The following is a 27,817-nucleotide window of genomic DNA, read 5'->3' on the forward strand; positions in this document are numbered from 1 at the left end:
ACAAAGCGCGAGCCCCCGTTGCGCTCCTCAGGCAGAACAGATCAGCGCGCTGAGGGGGAGCGCAGTGCCGGGTTTTGAGATTTTCTGTTGGAAAAGCTTTGAGGGCTGCTGTGCAGCTGAATTTAGGAAGTTAGCTTGTCACCTCTGGGCTCACTCCAAATGAGGGAAGAGAATATGCTGATTATTAGAGTGCCAGGAAACAGACGTTTTTGTGTGGACATGAAACGGATACACAGCATAGGGAAATGCCTTCTGGGTGCTGGTAGGCAGCACAGGTCAGCTTCCCAAATCGTATTCCCAGTGTAGTGTCACCACACTGCTGTTAATATAGTGAGCAGCTGAAGAGATTGACTATTCATATTGAGGAAAAAAACAAGGGAAGAAGGACCTCTCAAGGATGCTAGAGTTACTGTAACATTATAAAACAAGGAGTGTCTTCAGTTCTTTCTAGCAAGATACAGTTGGCATAACATCCATATTTATGTACAATAAAAAGTCTATCACACCTCTACTTGCATGACAAAAAGCGACAAAACTGGGCTACAGTATTATTCCCTTAGCTGAACACTCACAGAGCTAACATGCGTAGCAAAAGGACCCGAAAGCCGAACCACATGAAAACAGGGACGTGGATACTTTCCATCAATAATTCAAACTAATTACCTTCAACATCCTTGACACTGAATGACTTGCACTCCTTAACTCACAGACTGCGCCACAGGCACTTCAATTAGAAGCAGGACTCAGCTTCAAGATCCTGTACTTGCGAGTTCCAAAGACCAGTGCTAGGATGGCTGCCTGTTGAACGCCGAGCTACAGCTGGAGTGGTGAAATTCAGCAGCAGCAGGACAAATCGTTACATGTATTGGGGAAAAACTTTATGCCAACAAGTCCAGTTAATATTTCTGTGATGCTAAGTGATTTAGAGAATGATAGGATTCTGTATTCAAAAAAACCTGATAAATACAGAGGTAAAAGTACCAAGCTCATGCATTAACATATGTATGATGAACCAGAAGCAGCAGTGATGACAGCTCATAAAAAAAAAAACAACTGGCAAGCATAAGATGGAATGACTATTACAAAAGAAGTGTTGAAAGACTAGGATGTTAAATGAAGATACCAGGTTACCTACAATAAAATGGATCACCATCTTGGGAACACTGCTGAAGGATAAATTCCAACCATAAATGTCAGCTGGCTCTTGAGACCAACTTCCAGCCAGATGGCAGGGTACCACATGGTGGGGTGCAGCACCACTGCGGGCTTACTGGAAGAACAAACCCCAAGGTAGGGCTGAATAACAGTGCTGACTGACAGAGATGCTCTGGAGGGACAAAAAAAAATGCCAGTGACAGAAGAAAAGTTTGAGTCAGCTGGAAGTAATTTTCTCAAATTCCCTCTCAGTTTTTATCACCTAAATACTACATTTTAGCTAAAAGCAGAATTTATCACTTTTGGTACATGGTATTTATCTCAATTGATCAAATACATTATTTATAAGAAAGGACTGATGGACTTGCATGAGTTCTTTCAATTAATTTTATTGAGTAGCCAAATCTGATAAATTAGCACAGATAAAATAAGCATTTGCATGTGTTACAAATGACTTTTTACAGGAATAAAACAGTGAAAATTACAAACTGTAAAAAGGAGGACAAGTAAATCCTGTCTCAAATTCAGAAGGGGGAAGATTTATAACTTCATACTGAAGATCAAATGTTTGAGTTCAGAAAACAAAGATTTAATATTACAATATTATACACTACTTTACAAAATTAAATTTACTATAAGGATTACATCCATAATAGTAAACAGAACCTTAAAATCACATTTAATGGTCCCTTACTTAACAGCCATTCTGCATCTTTGATTAAATTCTGTTAAGAAATTAATTCTAAAGAAAAGTGAATCATCTAGTTATTGCAACACAGTCTATGTGGACTTAGACTCAAATATATTAAATTAAAAACGATAATGAAAGCAAAGTAAAATGGATGGTAACAATGTTGGCTGAACACTAATGTGTCAAATACAGAAATAGTTTAAAAAAAGAAAGTCTTCAATTAGAAAAATAGAGTACATTTGCAGTGGTAGAGTTGTCGTGCTGAGATCTAAGTACCAGAGCCACTCTTGCCCATTTTTGCAGTTCATCTTCAGTGTCCTCATTTTTCAATTGCGGGTAAAAATGACACATCATAGGTAGTTTGTGTGTTCATCTGTCCTGTATTGCCCTTACGGCAACACAAGGTGAACCAGCAGGCCTTTCCCACTGTGAGGGAATAAACTAACAAAGTTCAATACACAATTTCTTCCGAAGTGAACTCCAAGAGGGTTCATCTGAGTCTTGTTTATAACGTTTTGCTCTGTAACACTTAGGGACTCTACTTCAAAGTTATTAATTGCCACAAAGACTGGCATCTTTAGCCATTAGTCTGGTATACATAAAGCAATGAAGCCATCTCCAACATTTTATGTTTTTAAAAAAAATAAGGGATATAGTAGCAAAATACAGTCACAGTAAGAAACAGACTTTGGGTGGGCTGTTAGATGCAAGGATGCATTTCAACATCTGAGTGATAATATTCCCCAAACACAAGTTTTAAGTCATACCCTATGCAAGTGCATAGCTTCCATTTATGATTTAAAGAGACCCTTTCCGCTGGGAAAAAAAAAAATCAGACTGTCAAAACTTAAAAAACCTCTTCACTATGACTAGAAACCGTGCAATTCTCTGAAAATCTGTTCAAGTAAATATACTCCTGTTTGCTATGTAGACAGCAGACAGGGAAGCTTAAATTGGTTCTAATAGTCTTTTCATGCTATTTTAGACATTGTTCTGAACTTTAGCTTCTTGTGCTCAAGCGACAAGAACAACTTCCGCAAAGAAACTTCTCCCCTGAAGTAAGGCAACTCCTGACAATCACGTGCAGCTACAGCCTGAAATGGCAGCAAATGATTACCCTATGATGTCCTTTGACATTTGTATCACAAAATGTAAGTTAACTAGCCTAATCACAGTACACGTTTGACCACTTGTGTTTTACCTGTTCAAGTTACTTGCCTCAGAAAGTAGGTTTTGCAAGACCTTTAAGTTTACCACTATTAAACAAAAAAGCAAACCAAGACTTTTCTATATGAAACACTTCCATGGGCATTGGGATACAGTAATTAAATACTCTTTATGTTGGTAGCTTTCAGTGATAGCTTAATCTCCAAAACAGAACAATTACAAATACACTTTTACAAAATGATTTAAATATTTTTGTATATAAATTTTCATTTCAAGTTCAATGTCAACTTCCATTTGTAGCTCTGGCAGGTATCTGAGAGTATATTTAAAGCTTTTATTTGATGCACACTGGCTTTGGACCTAGGCTCATTACACAGCTGCAGTAAAAAAAGTTGTGGTTTTTTTTTTTAAAACTTCAAGTGTGTCTCAAACCATAAATAAATCTTCAAACACAATATAATATTTTTCATCTTTGGAAAAATAGTTTCTTTTCCAATTTTTAACATCGAAATATTCAATGTTGCCTTGAAACATTGTTTGAACTGCTGTCATACAAACTCACTTCAGAAACACACTAGATTTTAGGGGCCTAACATTCAGTTAATGTAAACAAGAGCCAAAAGTCTAAACATAAACCAAAAAATCTGAAATAACCTTCCTTGCCCTTCTCCTCCCACACCATTCACAAACTAAAATTAGAACTATTCCTCTTACTGAAGAAAAAACAAAGCTTGCCATCTACCTAAGTCTACTTTTGCTGCTGACTCAGCCACTGACTTAAGATGTCTCTCATATAGGGCCCACTCCTGCCCACTATTTTTTAATTAGAATACTGACTTATTAAAAGCTTTAACAAATTCAGCCATCTTGTCTGGGTTAAGCTTACCTTTAGTCCTATTAGCCATAATCCAATCCAAGCACTGGATTCTACGCTTCATAAGTATTTGTTCGTTTCACAATGAACAGTTGTTTCATTGCTACTTTAAGCATTAAGTTGAACATTGAGATGTTCTGTCTGTAATCACTGGGTGCACTTAGAAAGAATTTCCCTGCAAATCATGATCAGTATTGTGAGGTTTTATATCTAGCAGCAAAAAAAAAATTTAAAAAAAATGCAAAGAGTTACAGAAATATACATTTTGAACAACAAAGAACTCTTTATTTTACAAAATGTATTTCACCTTTTCAGTATTGCCTTTGTAAATGTACTTCATGCTGCAACTACTTACAGTAAAAACATGATTTGCAGCAAATTAAAGGTGCTCAGCCAGTTCCAACAGTTTGATTTTTTTTTTTTAAGGTACAATATTATGTAGTTGCACATTTGATTCTCAGATGTGGTCCTTTATTTGCTTTAGTTCGTTGAAATCACAGTGAGAACTTCTCATCAACTGCCTCAGGCCACAGATTTAATGAAGATACTACAAGCACAATCGTTCTTTACTGCAAAATCTTTCCTTAAAGAAGTGAGCCAAAGGCTAGTGTTTCATTTATTCACTTGCTGCTGTATATGAAGGAGGAATTCATAGTATGATAAGGCTGATTCTGTTCTGTCTTCAATCATATTTTGCAGAAAACTTGATTTCAATGGACTGTCGTCCCTTAAAAATGAAAATATAAGCATTTGAGTGAAATAATCATTTGCCAAGATCTACAGTGGAATGCATTAATAAAGCTACAGGTCAAGTGGCAAGATATTTCAAGAGTTTAAGGACATATGAAAAGAGGGTCTCAACTAGCCTTTGTGATTAATCCTAACAAGGGCAATTATCAGCATTTACAACACTTATCCAACATTAACTAAAGATTGTTCTATGGCGTAGTCTTTTTTTAGTCTGGAAATTCTAAGTAGAGACAACTCATAACAAGTAATTTCCGTTGTCAAATCTGTTAGGGGCAGCATGCACTGTTGTTAAATTTTCATTAAGAAAGTTCGGTATATGATATCCAAATACGTATTGTTAAGAGGTCCCTAAAGAAGCACAAAGACCGTTAAAAAACCACTTACTTTATTATATATAGTATAGGAAAGAAAGGTCTCTGTTCTCTCAGCCAAGAAATGAAAGCTATTGTTCTGATGGATTCTGCAGTTTCAAGTTCTGGGAGATGTGTCTAAGAGGCAAAGGGTATTATTAATACATACATGATATTTTTCAGAAAAACAGCAAAAGGAACACTTAAAATAGCCCAACTCTATCCTAATCATGTATAAAGGAAACCCAGACAGATAAGTTTTGTGATGTATAGTTTTAGTCTAGTCTCCTTTTAAAGGGCTTGAAACAGTCAGGTGCACTAAACTGGTATCAGCAATTGGCTATCAGAACAGTGATGACAGAGCTGTGATTGATACCTGTTTTATTGCAGAAACTGAAGGATTTCCCACTAACCCACTGTGCTTGCTGTTTGCAAGTATTCTCAGTCTGCTCCCACAGTTCTCAGAAACTTAATCATTGCCAGCCTCTTCTTACTGTGCTTTCATGGGAAGATCCATAGAGTTTTAGCCTGGAGAAACTCCAAGAGAGGTAATAGAAATTCTTTCTTTCTTTCCCTGAATCTGGATTTATAGTGAACAATAACTAAAGGGCTAATATTTGAATAGTAGTATTTCAGTTCTCACAAAAATAATATTCTGGCAGGACTGTACCATTCGTGTACAGCAAAGTAAGCACGTACCATGTTCTGTGGTATTGAGCCATAATTTGGAACTCCAAGGACTTGGCTGATAAAGCTCTGCCCACAGTTCTTCCCAATCCACAGAAACATTACCTGAAAGATACCCAGTAATACCAACATTAATCCAATGCAAAACCACACCTGAGCAGTCTCTTACACATTTTGAATTCTCAGAAAGAACGTATCAAGTAAATTTGGATACTTTTTAAGATCACCACCACCACACAACTTACAGAGCCAGCATCCATAAGGTAAGCACCATCCCTACTCAACTTCTCCACTGACAGCTGGAGAATGGGTGGCTGAGGTATAGTTCTATCATTTATGTTAAGAGCCCCCTAAAGGAAAAAGCAAAAAAACCAGTGGTTCACATCTTGATGCATTGAAACAGGCACAAGAACAGAAGGTTAAATAAGAATAGGATGTATTACACTGAATACTGAAGCTGGACCCTTTTTCTCCATTTAGTTCAAGTCATACTTCAAGTGCATAATTTACTAATGAAGCTTATAATGTTTTATTTGGAGAGGGTGTACTTCATCAACTTCATCTTAGTTAATTAGTTCTAGAACTGGAATATCAGATTTGCTATGTACAAAAGACATGATTTCTAAAATTTTTCAGGCTTTTACACAGACATTCACTGTTCACAGAGCTATTTTGACATTTTAAAATAAAGGAAACTACAGAGGGACAAAAAGCATGTTATACTGTCTTTACGTATATGTGATTCATAGTGCAAGATAATGACACAAGGCAAAAAGTGAAGTAATTTAGAAAAAACCTTCCCCATCCACCCATAGCCAGAGCACAGCTTCTCTCCAGAATTCCTCAATCCAGTCCCAAGTAACAAATGCATAAATGCAACAAATGGGAAAACATGAAACAGTAAGTTTTAGGTACACAGCTTTAACATAGAAAACGTGAGATTAACACAAATATATTTTCACATCATACAAATCTTTGGAACCAGACAAACAGACCATGTAGCAATGCAAATACTCACCTCATCTGTGAGATTATCAACTCTGTACAGACTGGGATGTGTCATAAGCATGAGGTAAACAAGGGGCTGGTTTTTCACTTGACACATGGTAAAAATGCGTTCATCTAAACGTGCGTTTGTCCCAGTTTGAAATGCTTTCTGCAAGATCAGGCATTTAATTTGACCGTTAAAGCAAAGTCAGATAAGCTGAATTTAGCGCAGCATCTATTGTTTATTTCTAACTTACTTAAGTCTTAGGGATGAGCCATAGGTATCTTCTCATGGTATGGTATTTTACCACTGCTATTTTAATTCTCCATAGTTCTCTTCAGTGTTTCACATATAAATCATACAAGTCTCCTTATTCCCATTTCTGGGTTCTAGAATTAACTGTGACCTTGCACCATCAATCCTTTCTAGTGAGCGCTACAGCTGAGATGACAGCATCTTGAAATATATCTCTTCTAACATGCACCTCAAAAATGCTACTTGACGGAATTTAAAAGAACAAATATTGGAGCAGTTTACGATTGCTTCAATGTACATAATCTTAGGTTATTGTGGATTTACAAGAAAGAGATACTCCTGGCTCGATGGGACAAAAAAACCCAGCTAGAACTGAAACAAGGGCTCACTCCTCCCACTTGACTGGGTCAAACACTTACAAAGTCTTCTACATGAAAAGCTCACATGTCAGGATGAACATGCTAGTAACAACATGCTGGGTAATTCCTTATCAAGAGGCATGAATCAGAAAATTCTCTCTAGAACAGAAAGCTAGCTTGTCCAATACTTACAATCACTTCTAGTATCATTTCAGCGAAATACAGTCAAAAAATACTTACATTGAGTAAATACCGTGAAATGCTTTAAACCTTTTGCAAGATCAGGCAGCCAACTACCTCCTTACCAGCCAGGTAGCTCTCTTAATCCACACTGAACTGCTATGTGGAGCTACGTTTCCAGAAATGCACAAAAATTAGATTTCTGAAAAATCACTCTACCAGTACCCTGCCACATTCTCTAGACTAGTCAGTGCCTTTAATATTTTCCTATTCCCTTGCCTAAAACATTTGTATTTTTTTTTAATACACACTTCTGAACTCCTGCTTCTCAACTCGATCATTCTCCATAGTGATATTCTTTAAATGTCTTCTCTATCTCCTATCACTCTCCTCTGCAGGCAAGAGCAGACCTGATACATTTGCTCATTTGCTCCATAAAATTCTCCAAATCCCTCCATTTTTCATAACAGACTCCAAGATAAAAACATATTCACCACCTGTAAAATCCTACGTTATCTACCCAGGCCTGAGAAACAATTAAATATGATTCATTCTACACTGACCTTTCAAGTAATCAAATTCTGGGGGGCAGAGAAATGGAATTGTTATCTTGAGAGAACTTTTATCTATGCAAGAAGGATCATTCTCAAATCTAAAATCTCTCAGTACTCTAATGGCAAATTGCAGGAAGGCTGGTTTTATTAAACAATCTAAATGAAGCAACTTCTCCATTTTGAGTCCTTCAAAAATACTGAAAGAGAAGCTAGATGCTATTTTGTACATCGAAGAAATGTCTTTTTACTTCAGGTTGACATGCCCAAACAGACAATCATGCTCTTGCACAGCTTCCTTGTAACTCTTACCTGTTTTAAGAGTGCCAGTACATAAAGTGGAAAGAGACGTAGTGAGAAGGGGGCCATGAGACCAGGTTGTTGAATGCTTAAGACTGATGAACGGTAAGCAGATAAAGAATCTATCACTGCGTTGACCAAGGCATCCCGAGCATCACTCAGGGTAGCAGAAACTGATCGATCCACAGCTAAAAATAGAGCACAAAGCTCAAATAAGAGGCTTTTCGTCCCTTGGTAGGAGTACAGTCACATATGTTAACTTTTCTCATTTTAACATATATTTCCATGCATCTTAATAAGCTTTTACTACACTATAGAGGAAGCCAAGACAAGTGATTCAGAAAAAAAACCAGCCAGGGGCCCATGATGATGACCAGAGTAAGTCCAGGTGACTATATACATCTATACTGATACTTTACCTAAGCCAAGCATTAAAAAAACCCAACCAACCAACCTCTTAGGTTTGCAACTTAGAAAGCACTCTTAGAAAGCAACAATCTTTTCTTCTAATGTTACTCCCTAGAGGACTACTGCTCAGAGCTTTAGGGCTATCATCCATACCCATCCAAACGAGCTCTTATCGTGCTTACCCATATTGGCTAACAGCCCAGTGATGGCTTGTACATCTGCCCCTAGGTAGACCTCACTCAGTGTTGTTACAACAGGTAAGCACATAGTGTGGACACGAATTCGTCTTTCACCTGTAAGAAAAGAAAAACTGTAGTCTCCAAACATAACTTTTGTTTTATGAAAGAATACAAGAAATACCACTGTTTACTCGATAGCAAAAAGAAAATTTAAGATTTAATCTAATTTATCATACAAGTGGTGAATCAGGCCTTTTCCAGTAACTTTTAAAAATGGTTAGGTCTCAGTTTCTGGGTTAAGTCTACCTATTTTCAGACCAGAACTAAGTTTTCCAAGAAACTTCTCGGTCTGGAGGAAGCAATAACATCAACAACATAAGTAACATATCACAGCTGTAATCTTGATACTAGATAAAATAGTTTGTCTAAGGTACTGCAACTGAATTGCAGCTGATAAATGGACACAAGAAAACTTATGTGAATACTGTACTGTCAATGCAGCTAACACTACCTGTATATCTTACCTTTGCTGGATGTGTACAGGAGAGCTGACTGAAAGGAAACAACCTGCATATCAGTAAGACTCTCTTCTACTGACATTTGCACAGCATATCCTGCATCTGGGTTTACATTGGGTAATGACAACAAGTCTGTAGATCGTACGAAGAAGTTCCCATGGAAGGTATGAATGGAAAGACCTACAAGATAAGCATGGCATCAAATAATTTTTATTTTTATAGTCGTGAAGTACAGACAGCACGTACACATGTGCCTTCACTGTTAGATTGCTTTGTATCAGAATGTTAAGATCATTCTCAATGAAATAAAGCATCTTCAGATAAGGTAAACATCCTAAACAGACAACTAATCCACAGAATCCACGAAGCCTCACAGAAAGCAGGAATTAGGAAGTCAAATCAATGCAGAATAGTAGTAAGTCTCTAAACTGTAAAAACAGTCCCTTGTTGAAATAGCAGTCCAACAAAATTTCCAGTTTTAACCACTGTAAAATGGAACTTGGATGCCAGTAAAGATACTGCAAATACAGTCTTTAATAAATGGTCTGATTCCTGGTACTGAATTTTACTTTTCTAATCTTTGTCTTTTAACCATTTAGGCTTGCATAACAGCCAAAATACCAATCAAAACATTTCTAAACAACAGTAAACACCCACTTCCCCTCTGCCTGCCTGCCCCACTCCCCCAAACAAAAAAACTGCATTCAAACCTTTGGTGCATCTTATCCTCATGACAGCCTCAAACCCAATCTTCCTAGTTAAATATCGTTTCAGTTCCTTTTGCAGTTTCTCCACCTGGACAGGGTTGTGTTTGTGATGGTAAGACTGGTAGTAATAGACACTACCTGCAGAATACCTTGATATACAACCTGAAACAAAACCAACATATATTGGCAGATTGCAGACAGTTGCTGGTGTTAAGTCTTTTAAATATACCATTTGAATGCAATATTCCCTTTAATTATTAAACTGTTCACACCTGCAAATAGTTGTTGCACAGTTACAGACCGGCATACAGAGACATAGATGTAACACAACTGTATGTTCAAGTATGTGCGTAGTTTCAGGTGTTAAAATAATTTTCCATTGGCCTGAAATTACAGGTACTTTGTCACTTGAAAGTGGTTAAATGGAGAAGAAAATAACTAAAATGCTAATGCAGCTTTTTCTAAAGATGTTTACACTGATGGTTAAAAGGCATAAAAGAAGGAGAGCCACTTATACCAGGATCACAAGAATCCTGACTCACTAAGGGAGAATATAAAAACAGCTAGGTTAAATCAGGAAAGACTGAAAGATTACATTCTATTCACTGTCACTGCTCATGAAGGATGAATTTGCATCTTAACACACTAGATTCATTCAAATCATGTTTATATACTAAATATTAATGTAGATTCTATGTATTTGCCAGAAGTACAAGAGTTACACGCCCCAAAACAGTTTAATATGACTTACCTAGAGAAGCCAAGTCAGAATATTGTCCACTAAGAAGAAATAAATCCACTGCAACCTGTTGCCCTGAGCAGTCCAAGGCTAACTTCTTGTAAAAATCAGTCGATGGTGTCAGATGTATGTCCTGTTATTACAATAGAGTATTACAAAATACAAAAGGAAATTCAAACAGATAACACATTTAATGCCTGTTTTCAGAGACACTAATAATTGATTCTTTATCACTGATTACAGTGACATCTTAAAAAAATCAGATTATTAACCTGTGTTTATTGTCCTTGGGGTTTTTTTTGTTCTTTCTACCACTTTAACAAAGGAAGGTTAGCCCAACAAGAGAACGACAAAATTAACACAAAACAGGCAATTCCAGAATCACCTACATGTACAGAATAGGGTAGTCAGTTCTCTCAGCCTTTTTGCTTTTCTAACCTTTGCAGTTGCTCTTTGGTTTGGCTCTTCTCGTGACTTGAGTGCTCCCATTCCCACAGATGGAAGCTGCGTCTGGAAGACAGAGATTCTACCTCCAGTGGGGGACATCAGTTTAAACGCAGCCTGTAATGCAGGCCCCAGAGCACTCTGAGTTTCCAGGGACTTGGTAAACATCTGTGGCAAGGTCCTCAACAGATCTTGAATTAGCTACAATTGAGAAAACAAATGTATTAAGGCTAGGAGTCTTTAGAGTCGTCTTCTTTATAGAGCTGATTGCTCAACATACATAAACACATATAAACACTTCTAATACTAAGGTAGTAAAGAAAAGGCCCTAGCAAAAGTCAAGTACTGTCTTGTTTCAGGTTGGCAAAAGTTCACTGTCACATAGATAAAGTAAAAGACCTCTTTTTTCCACCTCATACTTGGCATTTAAACTGTAGGTGTTAAAGAGCATTAAGTAATCCAGAAATTATCAAGTGTATCCCAAACTATGTGAATGTCACTAGTTCTTTAAGGTCGTTCTTACCTCTTTATTTTCATTTAAATTTACTAGTAAGTTTTCTGGCATTGGTATAAATACATCTGGAAGGAAAAAAAAAGTATTTATTTTTAAAAAACACATCAAGCTTCCCCCAATTCTACTTGCCAACCATTACACCTATTGAAAAAAGAATACAGTATCAGTGTGTAAACCCATTTAAACACAATTACGTGGATTTCTTTTTTTTTCTCTCCTAAGCATACCTGTGGCTAGAATGCCATGTTAGAGTAGCAATCAACAGGGCTGAAGGATAATTAAGACTATTAAGTAAAAATACATAGCGAAGATTTTTCTAGTGTTCATTCTGCCCTGCCCCATAACATACAGTAAAAGGTGACTTGAAACTAAAGGCAGAAGAACAAGCGCTAAGTATCAGTCACCACAGAATCTGTAACAATTTACCAAGCATCGGTATTTGGGATCATAAGAGAAATCTAGATAACTGTACAAATTAAACTAGAAATTAGGAAGGCTGTCTTCATGTTTTACATCATGAACAGCCACAGCATTGCTCATACATCAGGGGCTTCATAAACGAACACAGACATATGCTACTTCTAAAGCCATTACTAGGGAGACTAAGGATCTGATCTAGAAACTCTCACCAGACATATTTTTTAAAAAGGCTGTCAAAACCAGCAGTCATTAGTAGATACTAATCACAGAATTTATTTCTGCATACCTTCAATATCTGAAACTATAAGCATCTGAGGCTGAGAAAGACCTTCCTGAAGACTGTAGAAATGGATTGTGCTGTCAAATGTTATGAAGCCTATTTTTGTTCTAGTGTTCCCAGGAAGCCTAAAAATGAGACATATGGTGTTCAGCAAGATGAAATTTCTTTTCTGCAGGCTTTTTTTTCTTTTTTTTTTTTTTTTTAAAAACATCCACTGCACCTGTCCGAGGTTGTTACCAAGTAGTTAGCTTAACAGCTACACTGCAACAGCTTGACTAAGTCATTTTGGAGAAAAAAAAAAAAAAGAAAAAAAGGAGCTCATAGTAAAGTCACCTAGCAGACACTCAAGATTTTTAAGAGGGTATTAAGAAATGGAAGAAAAGGAAGAAACAAGCTGCAAATATCAAGCAGCATTTATATTGGTTCAAACAGCATGCATTTTATGAAAAGTTTATTAGATGTAAGCACTCCTTTCAGCAAATGCTTTTCTGAACTTCAGCTTTTAAAAAATACAGTTCAAAAGACATCATAAACAGGATGTTTAGTCCTTTGGGGGATTGATGAAGCAGATAGGAAAGAGCCAGACTGAGAAACAAGACTCAAAATTACTTTTGATACCAGTGTAGCTGTGATGGGAAATAGACTACAGCTTTACACTACATTTTAATACATCATTGGCCACTGCTGGCCAATGCTAGGAAATTTCTCTTCTAGACAGGAAGTACTGGCATGTTGATGTCTATCACAACATTCCTCATTAGAGGAATGAAAAAAGGAGATTCTAAGAAAAAGGTACTTACAAGTCAAGATTGTCCAACAAGGTCTGACAGACTGTATTCAAGTATCCTGTCTCTACTGCATTATGAGAGACATCAAACACAAAGAGGTACACAGGTGGTTGAGGTGGACGTAGCTGAGCAAAAAAAAGATTACCTTTAATTTTCAAATTAACATTTATTAGATTGGGTTTATTCATTCCACTGCAAGTTTAAACTCTATTAAAACAGCATACAGATGACAGCTAAAACTTCTGAATGCGTTTGTCTTATTCAGTAGCTCTAGAACTATAGTTTTCTTCCAGAAGACCTACAAATGCCTACATATTTTAAATGCAGAACTTTGACATCATAAATGTTTAGAAACGAAGAACTATCTGAAGTCCTTCCCATGAGTTCTCAGATACACTCCTTGAGGCAGCAACTGTTCTACTAAGCTGAAAAGCATCCTCTATAACAAGGCTTTTTCTGACTTCCCTCTGGAAATAAAACAAAGGGAGAGAATAACTAGAAGTAAATAAAGCCTTACCATGTATTCAGATGGAGCCATAAACTCAATAGTAGCATTCTGGACTTCAGGTCTTTTATGAGGTTCTCCATAAACTCTTGTCACAGGATTATACATGAATTCTTCAGGAACTATGCAGATAAGTTTATATATTATTACTTGACACTAGTATTAGCTGTCCTGCATTTTAAAACAAATACATCAACTCTTTTGTGCCTGTTGGGCAGTGCTTCTTGGAGAACTACACTAGATAGGACAGCTACTTTGTCACCTGCTAGGGTACCTTGGAAGACGACATCAGACCTACTGTGCTTCATTAGTGACACCACTGTCTTTGCCCATGGGAAACATTTCTCATGGCTCACAGCCCCAGCATGACTGATGACAATCCCTAGTACTGATACGGCCAACAATATTACAGTCTCAAAGGCCAAGGTGGGAAAGGTTAACCTTAACAGTTTAAAACAATAAGCACATTTAAAACCTACCATCATTCACTCTATAGCACAAATTGCATTTCCATCTCCTTTGGTCTAGAAAGCTGACAAAAGGGTTAATGTATGTCCTGCAGGAACGGCATCTCACAATAGTACTTGAAGTGACCACTGGCAATTGCTGGAAAAGAAAAGCTTCCTGTTTTAAAGCATCACCACACTACAGCTATTCATCTACGATAACAATGTTATCTTCCTGGTTAGCTAGTCAAAACATACTTGTTGAAGGAAGTATTTCTGCATCCTCACAGCACCCCTACAATTCCTTAATAAGAGGACTGGTTGGAGCTCTAACCTATTTGACTGCATAAGTTCCCTTTTCAAGCCTCTAAAGTCTTGCATTTTACGTTGATCGTTGAAGACCAAGTCCTATACCCAATACAGATTAAAAAAAATCAGAAAAAACCCCCACATCTTTGAAAAATTACTTAAATTGTGAAAAATAACAATGTTTAAAAGAGGCACTGCTAAATTCAGTCTTCTGGCTATCTGAGGACATCCAAACCCCTTTGACTTTGTTAATTCTTTATTAAGAATCAGTACTAGGTTTGGTATAGGAAATCAATAACTACAACTGATATCTCTGACAAGATAAAGCTATCTAAGCAATACTGGAATTTAAATGTGTTGCCTTCTGTCACAGTCCAAGGGCTGTGCTGCCTTTAAGCTTCTGGTTCTTTGAGGTTTGAGAGGGTTTTTCTTAATTAAGAAGTGAGGCTTGAACATTTAAAAATGGCAGGGAGATAAATTTCAGAAAAATTACAATGATCTGTATGGAACAGTGAAACGTGAGTTACCAGGGTAATTTTTCTGGGCCAAGATTAGCCAATGTACTTGCCCTTCTTTTATAATCCATTGTCCAGCTCTGGACTTTAATACAGGAATAGTTGATATTTCAGCATTTAAAGTTTTGAATATTTGTCATACCGATAAGTCTTTGAAAGGATGAAGCAGGAGCCCCAAAGGAAGTTTGGCTTTATTCAATAAGGCCTGAGTTTGAGGAATATTAGTCAGGGTACAGCGGAACAACCTACATGGAGGACAAAGGGTTATTTTCAGAGGCTTTCAGATAATAAAATGATTTCAGTAGTACAGAGCACCCTTATATTTTTCTAGAGCTGGTGATGGTGAATATCCATTTCCAGATAAAGCATCTTCTCCAACTCTGTCAAATCATTCTGTTTTAGTCTGAGCTTGACCCACAGTACCTACTTTGAGTTCTTATGTTATTTTATACACATGCTCTTTGCACAGAACTGAGCATCACTTTAGTCACTTAAGTCAAAGCTAAGCCTAACAATGTTCAAAGTTGCACCAAATCTTTATATATGAAGTGTTATTTTGGAATACCATTTTGAGGTGGCCTTACATACAAATCTGAACTAGTGAAATTTAAAAAGTTCTCTTAAAACTACACAAAACTAACTATAAACAACCCCACAGTCATTTCAGGGACTTCAGAACTTAGTGGCTTCCACAAGTGCAGATGTACACAGTACTTCTGCAAATCCAGTCCAGTTTGTTTGTTTGAACAACTTCACAAAGATGCTGTTATTTCCTTTATCTATCATAAAAGACTTGGAAAGCAAGAGTACCTGGTTATACACAGTTTGGTTGGTGTCCTCAAAGAGAGGACTTGAATAACCAATTGACAGACTCTTGTTTGACATTCCATTTACTCCATTGTTTTAAATGGTTACTTCAATATGGAGGTCACTCATGTTTCTGCATTCACAGTCTTTTTGGTGTACTTCACTCAAGTGAGTTAACTCCTATTTTATATCTTTTCTCAATCATACTCACTGCCAGCTATATTGTAAAGTTTTTGTGTTGTACCTATCTATAGCTGCCTTGCAAGCAATGTATTTTTCCCTCATACTTTCTACACAGATAATTTTCCACATTTCAAAATTTAAACCACTTACCGCCTTTATAATAACACAGTGAAGCCTGTTTTCAATGTTTTCTACTCACAAAATTAAGGAAATATTTTGTGAAGAGTTATGTCTACAAGTAGGCATTTATAATTCTACTTATTTTGATGAATTATAGCAAATGGATAATCTTACTCAGGGTTACAATTGAGCTTCTGGATGTCCTCATGCAAGTTTGGGACAGGAGCCTTCAAGAGGGTCATAGGAAGAATATTCCTTTCTTGAAGAAGATTCACAGGTCTTAATCCTTCTTGCTGTAGACTCAGGCCCCCCATAGATGCAGTTAAGTGATTAGTACCCAGGGCAGGCTAGAATCAAAATTTCAGAAATTAACACCAATTACTTGGATGAAACCCACAGTTCATTTAAAAAGCAAACATATTTGCCTTTCAGTTTTTTGTTTTGTTTGTGTATTAACTGCCATTGTATTACAACAATACATTTAGAAATAGTACTTGCTACATAAACTTGGACTTAGGCATGTAACATAACAGAGGTAAAAATTAGCATACATTTGCTACTAAGCTCTTGAAATACAGAGGCTCAGCTAGTGAAAGTGTTCGTCAGTTTGCTTTGAAATTTCAGGAAAATAACCCAATACTCCAGCTAACAATAGCAACCTGAGGGAAGAAAAACATGCCAAAAGCAGCTGAAAGTTTTAAGAGTAATATTCTTAACAGATTCAAGGATAGGAAACTTCAGAAAGAGCTGGCACCCAGCTTTTCCAAACTGATACAAGGCATCAGTAAAAGCATTAGTTTTAGACTACATCTACCATACTGAACAAACGGCACACCAAACAGCAAACCGTAGGAGCAGCACCCCACAGATGCACAACACACACCAATCTTCGCTTTTCTTTACCCACATGCACCACGGGTAGTACCAAGATAAAAACCAGACAATTTTTACCTGGTGGAAATGTTTAGATCCATCCGGATATTGCAAAGCAGATGCTTGCATTCCTGGTGCTCCAGGTGGAGAAGTATTTTGGTAGCCTGGAGGTAAGGTAGGGTAAGAATACCCAACACTTCTATTCATCTTAAGATTTGGAGGTGCAGGAGAAGGATGTGGAGTTGCTAAAGGCAGAGAAGACAAAATACTTAAAATTAATTGCTGAAGAACAGCAACTTGCTCAGTGTGTTAATAAAGCAGGAGGGCTTTTTGTTGTCATTTAGTTTCTAAGTGTAAACAACTGATAACTGCTGTCAATTTTACAAAATGTTCTTAACTGCTTTACCATACTTACAGGCAGACATGCCCATTGTCAATGCTTCAAATTTCATATTTAGTTTCAAGACATCGAACCAAGTATATATGTTTGTACATAAATGCCTAAAATTCTGTCTGTCACAGACTCTTTTAGAAAAAGTTACATAATAATAAACATTTTTAATTCCAAAGCCTTACCCATGAGGCCACCACCTTCTATTGCATCATAGCTGTTTTGCACCACAGACCCATCGCTGGCAGCAGATGTAGCATTGCCTATTAAGAAACACAGCCTCAGTAAAAATTTTCACAAGTTACTAAGAAGTAGGATTTATTTGCAATTACCTCATGACCTGCTGAATGAATATTAAGATTACTTTGGAACTACTTTGTTCTGTCCCAGGACGAAACAGAATTAAATATAAATCTTAACCTCTTTCTCACATACACTTTCCCTGCTGATGTGACCTCAAAAAAGGACATTCATAAAACCCCACAATCTTTTTTCAAGGAAAACAAAAGTCCCTACACTGCTGGTTGAACGATCTTTTAGGATTACTTCAGATTAGATATTTGCCTTAACTTCCAAGCTGATACACAATAAAGTGTCAGGGTACACTTCCTTCTCAACAGAAAAGTGTCTGTAGGCTAGCTGCAGTTTTCAAAGCACCTTAGAATTTAGGTACTGAGTTGCCTGAAGAACTTTTTCCACTGATAATTCACAGAAACACCAAATTCCCTTCACTTACACACTTAGTCCAGCACTGCTCACCCAACACCAACAGTTCTGATATGGTCACATACCAGTAAAGATATAAATTCCAGCTGAGAGAAGAAAAACCTTGACATTGAGAGAGTGCTCCTAAAGGACTGCTTTTTGTAAGCTAGCTATGTCTCAATATACAAACCCAATTACCTATTGCTAAGGAGAAGTAGGTACTCAATTTAGTTTTTATTATCATTAAAATCTTTAAAGGTGGCCCAATGAAAGGAACTTGCATTATACACTGAATCTTGCTAGTACGCAACAGTCGAGCTACTTCACAGACTAAACATTTCTATCTCTCCATGGCCCTGGAAATGTTTCTCTTCATTTTGAAGAAAAGACTTTCTAAGCAGAAGCAGTTTTCTAGTGCATTTCATATGTTCAAAGCTAAGCTAAATCTCAATATACTATTCTTGTATTCACACAGCTACCACATACAAGAAACTGTCAATCTGAACATGCAAGGAACCAACAGCTTTGACAGAACAAACTATGTATGTAAAAATAAAACTGCCGACTACCATGTGGCCCCATCTAGCATGGGCACTAAATGCAATACAACTATAGGTCTGTTTGATACAGAGCCCTGATGAGTTCTTAAACAATGGCATATTTGTGCAAGGCCCACAGGAGACAGAGGAAGTCAGGTATCTGTCTTCAACAGCTGACACTTAACAGCCTCTAGTAACAACCTTCAGAAAATGAACAAATCCAAGATATGTGTTTCAGTGATTTTACACAGAAGGGAAGAATAAGGTACAGCTACATAAACAGGCAAGGAATTGCAGGGTCTGCATTTTAGCTTTCCTTGCAGAATAAAACAGTACAGGAAGTTATACACAGATTATGTCCTCCACAGCAGTCAAGGATGCAGAGAAATCAAAATTTCAGTATCACTTTAGAACATTAAAAATAAAAGAGATGGCAACTATGGGAGACATGGACATGTCAAACAGCACTTAGGAATCTATTTTGAAGTGTTAATTGTTTTATTAACAACTGTCAACAATAAATATTTTACTTCCTTCCAAGTCCTTACCTGCTCCTTTCAGATAAAATTATGCTGCATTAGTATCAATTTTACCATTTGAGTGTCTAATAGAACAGTGTACTTGACTTTAGACCAAGTTGTAATGTGCAAATTCAACAAAAAGAGCAAATTATTTCTTACCGTCTCGATTTGCAGCTGAATTTAGCAGAGACTGTGTATTAGGTGGTCCTGCTGTCAGTGTTGATGGCCTAATTAAAGGTGGACCACCAACTGGTGGAGGTCCTAAAGGTGGCCTTGCAGGAGGGTGGAGTGGAGTTAAAGGCTGAGTCACTGGTGGAGGTGCAGATCCTGTAAAAAGATTAATTCTTAGGAGGAGTTTAAGCCAGCTGAAAAAGTCACAAAAGTTTTGTTACAAAAACATGCAGATTGAACTCTAAATATTCCTCTTATTCAAATGATGAATAGCATGACATACATAAATACTAACATGCATCTAGAAGGTTTAACAACTTCGGATTGTTTCTGTCACACTCTTCTCATACTGGGTTCCTGTAGCTATTATCCGTGATCTCTCTTTCAGCTTTTTGCTGTTATTGTTGGGAAGAATTTCAAGAGGTATAGAAAGCATCCCAACTTCAGTTACTAAGTCTGGACTTTATAAAGTTATAGTACAGCCCCATATGAACGAACTAGTAAGTGTCTAAACAGATCCCTTCTGACAGGATGCTCATCTTCCATTTCAATAATCTGATACAAAACAGCAACGTACAGATTCTATAGCTACTAAAATTGCTTGGGAAAAAGATTTCACTTGGGAAAGCATCAGCAATGCGCAGTTTGAATAAACTTGCTGCGCGAGTGTGAGGTGTTTTGCTCTGAAATGTTTAACCCTCCACGTTAAAAGTCACAGGAAAGTTTTTAATTGCTTCTGTTTTGAAATTCTAGGACTTTCTCAAGCCAAGACATTTAGAAACCCAATTGCTTTTCTTCCCTTCAAATAATGCCAAATCCTAAGAGCACTTCCACCCCTTTTTTCCCTATTATTCCAGAGGCCAGTAAAACTGCCCCTTTAACTCTGGGAAGACACCAATGTTTTAATATAAAAGCTAGCCTTTCAAAAGATAAGGCCAAATTGTACAGTATTAGCAGGTCTCAACATGGTATAGAAGCCTGTAAGCCATACACAAAAGTATACTGACGAATTCCCCACCACACAAAATATGCAACTTCATGAGCCTCCACAGTATGGTCACCTTTAAGGGAGGAGGGAGAGAAAAAAAGGAAGGAGAAAAAAAAATTACATTCAGTGAAGTTACCTGTTTGTTCGCTTAGTGTTTGATACTGCAGAACTAACTAATAATTGCTATATGCAGGCAATACTATCACAGAACTTGGAAGAGATTCTGTGTCTGAGAGGCTGTCCAAAGTTGGCCGTGCAGGCAGGAAGCTGGCAGAGCTTTGTTGTAAGAATGAGCATGATCAGCAAAACAAGCTAAATTAATTTTAAAAGTGATCATTGTTCTACAAAAAATTACCAGGGAAAGTGCTCAGGAGGAATCACCGTTGAATGGACATAAGAACTCTGTTATTCCAGACACTCGCTTATTTCATATGCCACTTTCCAAAATTTCTCAGCACTTTCCTCCCTAACTCCAAATTCCTAATTGTTTATTCCAATAAACTGCCAGAATTTGTTTCATAAATTCTGTGAGCTTAAGACAGTTTGAATATCCTAACAAAATTAGTCAGGCATGTAACAAAAAAACTAGCATCAAGAAAAATATCTAAGGAGTCTAAAAGCATTTCACAAGAAAAAAATATTTGCTTTAACATATAAAATATTTCTGTATGTAACTCCTGTTAGCTCAGTTTAAAAAATCCCTCTGTAAGGAGGAACAGCAATCTGGCAAAGAGAAGCTTGAGTATTAACTTTGTTTCCCTAATAATCACAAGTTATATAAGAGAGCTATTTAGTGTTGAAAAAGCTTTTCGCCACTGCATATACCACCACACAAGCAGCAGTAACAGAAGTGGTAATTCTTTGCATCACATGCTTTCAGAGTACATTCTAAGGACTGACAATTATTATTAGATAGTGAAAATTACAAGTTTGGAGGAAGGAAGCTTTCCATTCAACTGGCCTCTATTTCAATGGCACAGAATGCTTTTCAGTTTTCTTTCCAGGCTGTCCTCAAGTTGTTTGCATCAACCTGACTTAGCCTGTTCAGAGAACTAGATGAATCAAGTGATTAACAGAAAGGCTAACAAGTTTTAAACAGCAAAAGACCATACTCTCTCAACAGGACTACAGTTTTCAACCATGAAGTCCCAAAGTCCCCACTTGACTGAAGCATGCCAGTGCTCCAACAGCCACCCCAAGGAATGGTGGAGGTCACAGAAACAGCACTACTCACACACAGCTTCCCAAAACATCGAGACACCATTCAGGAGTTACCTGCTTCAGCCAACTGAAATGCCTGACCCACACACAGAACTTCCATTTCTAATCCAAAGAAACCACCCCAGTATTTGTGATGTACATTGTCTCAAAGTATCTCCTTTGACAACCTTGTTTCACAAGCACAATGCCTCTGCATAGTCAATTCTATATACTTTTCTTAAAAAGGACACGGAGAAATGGGCACTGGTAAAATATAAAAAATTTATGGTTACCTGGCTTCATATAGCTGTTCTGAAGTGGAGGACCTCCTGGAGAAGCAGCATATTGATAATTTCCTGGAGGATTTGTATCTCCTGATAACGACGACGGTGGCTGAGCTGACCCTGTCCCCGTCATGTGAGCCAAATGGCTTGTTTGAGACCCAACTGGCTGACTCACAGGAGTCTGGCTGTACTGCCAGTTTGAAAGCACTGGTGGGCTAGCTCCAGGAGGAAAGCTACCAGCAGATGATATAGCAGCTGAGTTTTGCAATGCAGGCAGCAGCACTTGTGGAACAGGACCTGTCTGTTGTACTGGTGACCCAGAGAAAGGTGCCACTGGTGGTCTATTGAGAGTCTGCCCAGGTCCTTGATAATTGTTTAATTGAGAAACGTTCTGAGAGCCACTATAGTTGTACTGTCCAGAAGTCTGATGGGGAGGAACCTTTGCTGGCATCTGATGCGAATACAATCCCGGAACTGAAGGGCTATATCCCTGGCCATCTGATGAATGCATCAGCTGATTTTGAACAGGGCCTGGAAGAAAAAAAAACCAACAAACCCTTTAGAAAGTCAGTGTTGTGTATCGCTTCTGAAAATCAGAGATGTTCCTGGGAATCTCTTTCCTTAGGATTTTATTAGTCTCCAAGCCATAAAAGTAATCTTTCTTTCTTTTTTTCCCCCTCAACCAACCAGGTGTAAGCGACAGAAGTACTGCTGCAGGAGACATGAATTTGATAGGATTTTGCACTTAGATCTTTGTTTTGTTTTACAGTAGCCTCGCAACCACTAAGCATTCCAGTGCCTGAGCGCAAATCTATCCTCCTAGACTGAAATTCACATAGAATACTATTTCTATCTTCAGAAACACCCAAAAGCAAGCCAACCAAAGAGGAGTGCTCTCCCATACAGCTGGCAGCAGTACAAGTGAGAAGACAAAGCGGAAGCATCCATTACGTAATAACTCGGTTTCATTTGACGATTGACACCAACTTAAACTTTAGCTTACGGCAAAGGCATGAACACCCAGTTTCAGCATAGGTCACCATGCTGTTTCTCAAGTAACAGAGTTAATCTATGAAAGTTTCTGCAGTTAATTTTAGTAAGAGAACTATTCCATACACATACCACTCATGTGAGTAGCTAACTGGTCACGAACATGGAATGAAGGGTGATTTTATCATAAAATAAGTATCACCAATCAGGAAAATAAAACTTGATATGTTAATGGTGCATTTTATGTATTTGTTGGTTGGTATAGCTGAACCAAGTTTTACTCTCATTTGAAGAAAAAAAAAATTGAAAAAAGGTTAGTAACTCCAAACAGTAAACAACTCTGAGCATAATCAGATTTCTGTTTTACACAGGAACACAAAGAGACAGAGTAATGTGAGATTTCCAGTGCAATACAAGCTCCTTCAAGAAAGTTACTACTACAGGTTGTTCACACTGTTGCCATAAAATGAACATTCTGAAAAGAGACTAGAAATTTTCAAGTGAAATCCTTCTGAGCAGAATACACTAGATAATGCATGCCACAGCCAGCCATGACTCCTTAAAAATTACAAAAGCGCTTTCCAATGTTGTATCATTTATTTAAGCCAGCCACGCTGTGGCTCCCCCCACACCCCCCAAACACACAGTTTGAATACTGGAGACATTCCACATACACAGTTAAAACATCTGAAAGCAGAAAATATTCTCTTCATGGTTTAGAGTTAAGATCCTTTTCTTTGCAACCCTGTACTATTCTCCAGATTTCCAGAATTAGTTAAGATTTGGACAATCTTTTGGAACCTAGATAAACAAAAGCACTTAATTTTCCAGACCAGAAATGCCTCCAGGATTCAACACTTAAATTTTCAAAAACATGCCAGAGAGATAAGCTTGGAAAGTGGATATATATTTACCATACAAGTACTGGAAACAGCTGCTATGAGAATGAAGTCACAGAATTTCATTTAACATTGAAACAGAGACAGCTGGTTTCCTATTGAAACATTCTAGTTAAATTTCAAAAGGTGAGGAAGATCACATTTCCAAGTTAAAATAACTTTGAACTCAGGCATTTCTGACAACAAATTAGGCTAAACGCAGAATACATTAAAATACTTAGGACAAACACTGCACTGGTCATTTAGCTCCTCATTCCCTAGAAAGCCTTAGGCTATGGATCAGACAGCTGTTACTTCACTGAATATCGTACATATCCACGCTAACTACATAGTCAAGGCAGTACTACAGTGCCAGTGACCTCATCCTCACTGCCTCTGTTATTTGTGCATAAAAAGCACATACCATATTATTCTCCACCCATTAATCTCAATGCTACTTATCGTTCAGTTAGGAAATCCAGTTATACCCTGCTGTCCTTACAATGCTCCTCACAAATCCTAGTAATTAATAATTCTCTACAACCAACAGTGTCTAAACAAAAAGCTTGCAAAGATGAAAATGCTAACAATTATAACTCACCTTTGAAAATTACCCTGCGGTGTATCAGATGGGTTTTCAACAATCGATTTACAAAATCCATTGTAAATTAAACTTGCTAACTCTAAGAATGATGAAGAATTCTTATGTGATGCCAGGCCTCCTGAGTGCATCAGCATGTACACCGATATAACAATATCACTATAAGCCATATGAAAAATACAGAACAAATACAAATTAATTTCATAACTTGATTATTCACGTTAGAGCACGACTCCGTAGCCTAGGCAGGAATCAGAATACTTGGACTGCTCTTACACACACTGTTTTCCCTGCTTGAGGGATAAGTTTGAGGATAAAGCAATGGAACTGACCTGATATCTTCTACAGCACTTTGCTTTAAAAAAAAAAAAATAAAAAAAATTAATTCCCGAGAGCATGATGTTCCAAATTTCAATTTTTATTTTTAAAGTCACAAGCACAACGAGAAGACTCGATAGCCTGTGCGCAGTTCACATTTCCAAGACAAGCCTGCATAAAGCTGCCAACAAAACTAAAGCAACAGCATTGAGGGGTGCAAACCCTTTCCAAAGGGCTTCACAGTGCACAAAAACTTCTCAGGACTTGCTGTTTTGCTGCTGCCAGGTACCCATCTTGACCTGACCTCTTTACTGAGGCCTACCAGAGAGCATGTAGGCTCTCCAGCTTTCCCCAAATGCTGCTGCTGGTTTTCTGTGCTGTTCTGTAAAGCCAGGAACCAACAAGGAACTCAGTGTAGACTGAAGAGCTAGATCACCTGCATGGCAGCAAAACCACCAACACTCAGAGACCAGAGAGACGAGTTAGTAATACGAGGTAGGCCACCTACTTCACAGCGAAAGACGCCTCTACCGGAACACAAGGTCATCTGCCATTTCTAAGAGATCAGGAACAGCACCAGAATATATATAAAGGTTGCCTGATGGTTCTATAAAATGAGGGGTCAAAATATTAGTGCAGAAGGCTAGGAATCAAGTCGTATTTTCTGCCATACAGAATTTCAGCATGACCTACTCCAAGCTAGTTATTTAGTACATTGCTTTCACTAGCTGCCACCTCTCCAACTTCCAGGGAGATGCAAGATAAACATACTGAAAAGCTGCATCCCAACCAAACTGCCATGGGATTGGTCACCACCAGTGCCCACTTCAGCTGACGTTGACCCACTGGTTTCCAAACCAACAGCTTCTAAAGCATCTCATGACCTCAAAGCACCACGCCTAAGATACCACATAAGGAGAGCAAAACAGTTCTAAAAGAATTGTTTCTCCTTCTTGTTTGCACTTCAGATCTATTAACTGGAAAGCAAATTAGTAACCTACAGTTAAATGAATACAGAATACTGGTCCTATTAAAAGAAAAACACAAATGAAGTAGAAAAAGGTTGTTGCTAAGCAACCTGATGCTCTGTGCTAAACAATTTCCCAGTCAGCACATGGTGCTGCTGTGACAATTTACTGCCTTCACTTTATGGACACGCAAGCTTGGGAAGTTACCTGCAGTAAAGCAAGCAACAAGTTGAGAGGAAGAGCTGACAGCTATATAACAATTTATCGTTCTGTTGACAGCTTTCTTTCCTCATAGACCACTGTAAGTACCTCAAAAGTACTCTCAGTACCCTCTAGTCTGTTTTAAAAAGCTTTGTTTTTACTGTAAAGGTCAAGGATTGCAAGCACCTTCTCAACATGTATTTTAAACAATGCTAAGAACAGTGCATGCTTGAATAATCAAATTTATTCAAAAGGCCAGCAACCCAAACCTTATCTCTAACATACCATAACAACTGTTTGATTTTATTACTTTGTATTTGCGTAACTCTAAGTTTCGGTTCTTTATTTTTTATACACCTGATGGCCGGGTAGCCTGAAATACCTCCTCCTCCGACTGCCTCTCCAGAACTTCCATTATGTGCTTAATCTGACTACAGGGAAATCAGCAAACATGAAGCAATGCCAGTCTGTAAATCATCCCACTCGATTACTCCATTAGCTAACGTTCTCTTTGTACATTCTCTGCTTAGACCGTAAACTCTCCAAAATAGAGGCTCTCTCTTCAAACTGTATTCATACGCTTCCCACTTTCTTGACCCTATAAGCAACTATATGGTTGTTTGTAAAATGCCATTTTGCAGATGACTTTGAGGAAATGTAATAAGTGCGCTGTGAAGGAGGAGGGGGAAGACAAGTCAAACCATTTAATTACTCGTGCATAAAACAGAAAAATCAAAAGATCTCATTATAACTGAATTGCTTATGATGCAGCGCAACTACTGAAACACAGAAGCATGTAATTAAGGAACCAAGCACAGAGGATGCTGCCTGTATATGCGAAATCAGGAAATACTTCCAACAGCACGGAATTCCACAAATGCAAAGAAAACAGATACGGCGACAAGGCTTGCCTTGTGTTTCTTTCTTCCTAGCTTAAAAGGCTGGTTAGTCAGTTATTCAGTTTCACCTTTGACATCTCATTTGTGAAAATCAAAAACAACAAAAAAAACTATATATACATATTTTGAGGGGAAGAAAGTCATCAAGACTGTCCCAGACCGTAGCACAAGTAGCAAGACAAAATAAAGACAAGATAAAAAATAAAAAAAGCCCCGTTTCGCTGCAGCCAGGTCTCCCCCCCGCCAGCGATAACCACAGTGCCACATGTACAGCTCCGTTCCAAAGGGTCAGGGGCGCAGAGCGCTGCCTCGGCTCCCTCGGGGGTACGGGCGGCAGAAACATCGCACAGACCGGGAGACGCTCCCGGGGCGGGGTGGTGGTGGGGCAGAAGGACTCGGTCACCCCCACTTTTTTTTTTTTTTTTTTTAACACCCCCCCCCGCCCCGAGACGCCGGGTGTCCGGTGAGGGCGTCGCTAGAGCCGGACACTCAGCTGCCCCCGGGGCCGCTGCGAACCCCGCCCGTTCCTAAGGGCTGTAACTGATCGAACCGAGCAGCTAACACCCCCCCCCCCCCCCCCCGCCACCCCACCCCTCGTCCGCCGGCTCCCCCCGCTCCCGTCACCCGGGACGCCTCCTCCCCGCGGGCACCAGCACCCTTCCCCCGCTGCCCCCGGGGAGAACCACCGCAAGGCGGCCCAGGAGCGGGGGGGGGGGGGGGGCTAAGCGCCACGGAGCGGGAATCGCCCCCACCACCACCAGGCCCCGGCCCTGCGGCCCTCTACCGCCAGCGAGGCGGCCCCGGTACCGCACTCACCGTTGCTATAGGGCTGCTGGCCGGCGCCGTTCTGGCTGGGGTAACCGGTGGGGGGCCTGGCGGGCTGGGCCATGGCGGCGGGCTCGGCTCGGCTCGGCTCGTCCGGTCTCGTCGGTGCCGCCCGTCTGGCAGCGGCCGGCCCAGCTCGGGGGAGGAGGGAAGGGACGGGCCCCGCACCGGAACTACCGGGAAGAGCAGCGCAGGCGCACTACGTACACGTGGCACTTCCGGGAGCGGCGCTCTGCGGCAGTGGGCGGGACTTAGCGTCTTAAAGGGACAGGAGCA

General features: G+C 38.8%; 1 protein-coding gene across 3 annotated transcripts; it reads right to left on the reverse strand.

Moving 5' to 3' along the window:
* Window positions 1-1,528: 1,528 nt before the first annotated feature.
* Window positions 1,529-27,728, reverse strand: SEC24A (SEC24 homolog A, COPII coat complex component). Of its 3 annotated transcripts, XM_049829867.1 has the most exons (23): window positions 27,533-27,728; window positions 21,871-22,392; window positions 19,378-19,545; window positions 17,639-17,716; window positions 17,141-17,307; window positions 16,364-16,536; window positions 15,222-15,324; window positions 14,289-14,415; window positions 13,822-13,931; window positions 13,317-13,429; window positions 12,523-12,641; window positions 11,826-11,881; window positions 11,297-11,503; window positions 10,871-10,991; window positions 10,123-10,281; window positions 9,419-9,592; window positions 8,898-9,008; window positions 8,320-8,495; window positions 6,693-6,830; window positions 5,920-6,024; window positions 5,687-5,779; window positions 5,022-5,125; window positions 1,529-4,614 (listed from the first exon to the last, which is right to left on the reverse strand). In XM_049829867.1, exons 1-23 carry the CDS (start codon window positions 27,603-27,605, stop codon window positions 4,500-4,502), a joined length of 3,312 nt encoding a protein of 1,103 aa, XP_049685824.1. In that variant the 5' UTR covers window positions 27,606-27,728; the 3' UTR covers window positions 1,529-4,499. The 3 variants fall into 3 exon arrangements, with proteins under 3 accessions (XP_049685824.1, XP_049685823.1, XP_049685822.1); XM_049829866.1 differs by lacking the exons at window positions 1,529-4,614; window positions 5,022-5,125 and adding an exon at window positions 5,388-5,515 and having other exon boundaries at window positions 27,533-27,704; XM_049829865.1 differs by lacking the exons at window positions 1,529-4,614; window positions 5,022-5,125 and adding an exon at window positions 5,429-5,485 and having other exon boundaries at window positions 27,533-27,704.
* Window positions 27,729-27,817: the final 89 nt, after the last annotated feature.

This window comes from Accipiter gentilis, chromosome 26, assembly GCF_929443795.1.
Source record: "Accipiter gentilis chromosome 26, bAccGen1.1, whole genome shotgun sequence".
NCBI lineage: Eukaryota > Metazoa > Chordata > Aves > Accipitriformes > Accipitridae > Astur > Astur gentilis.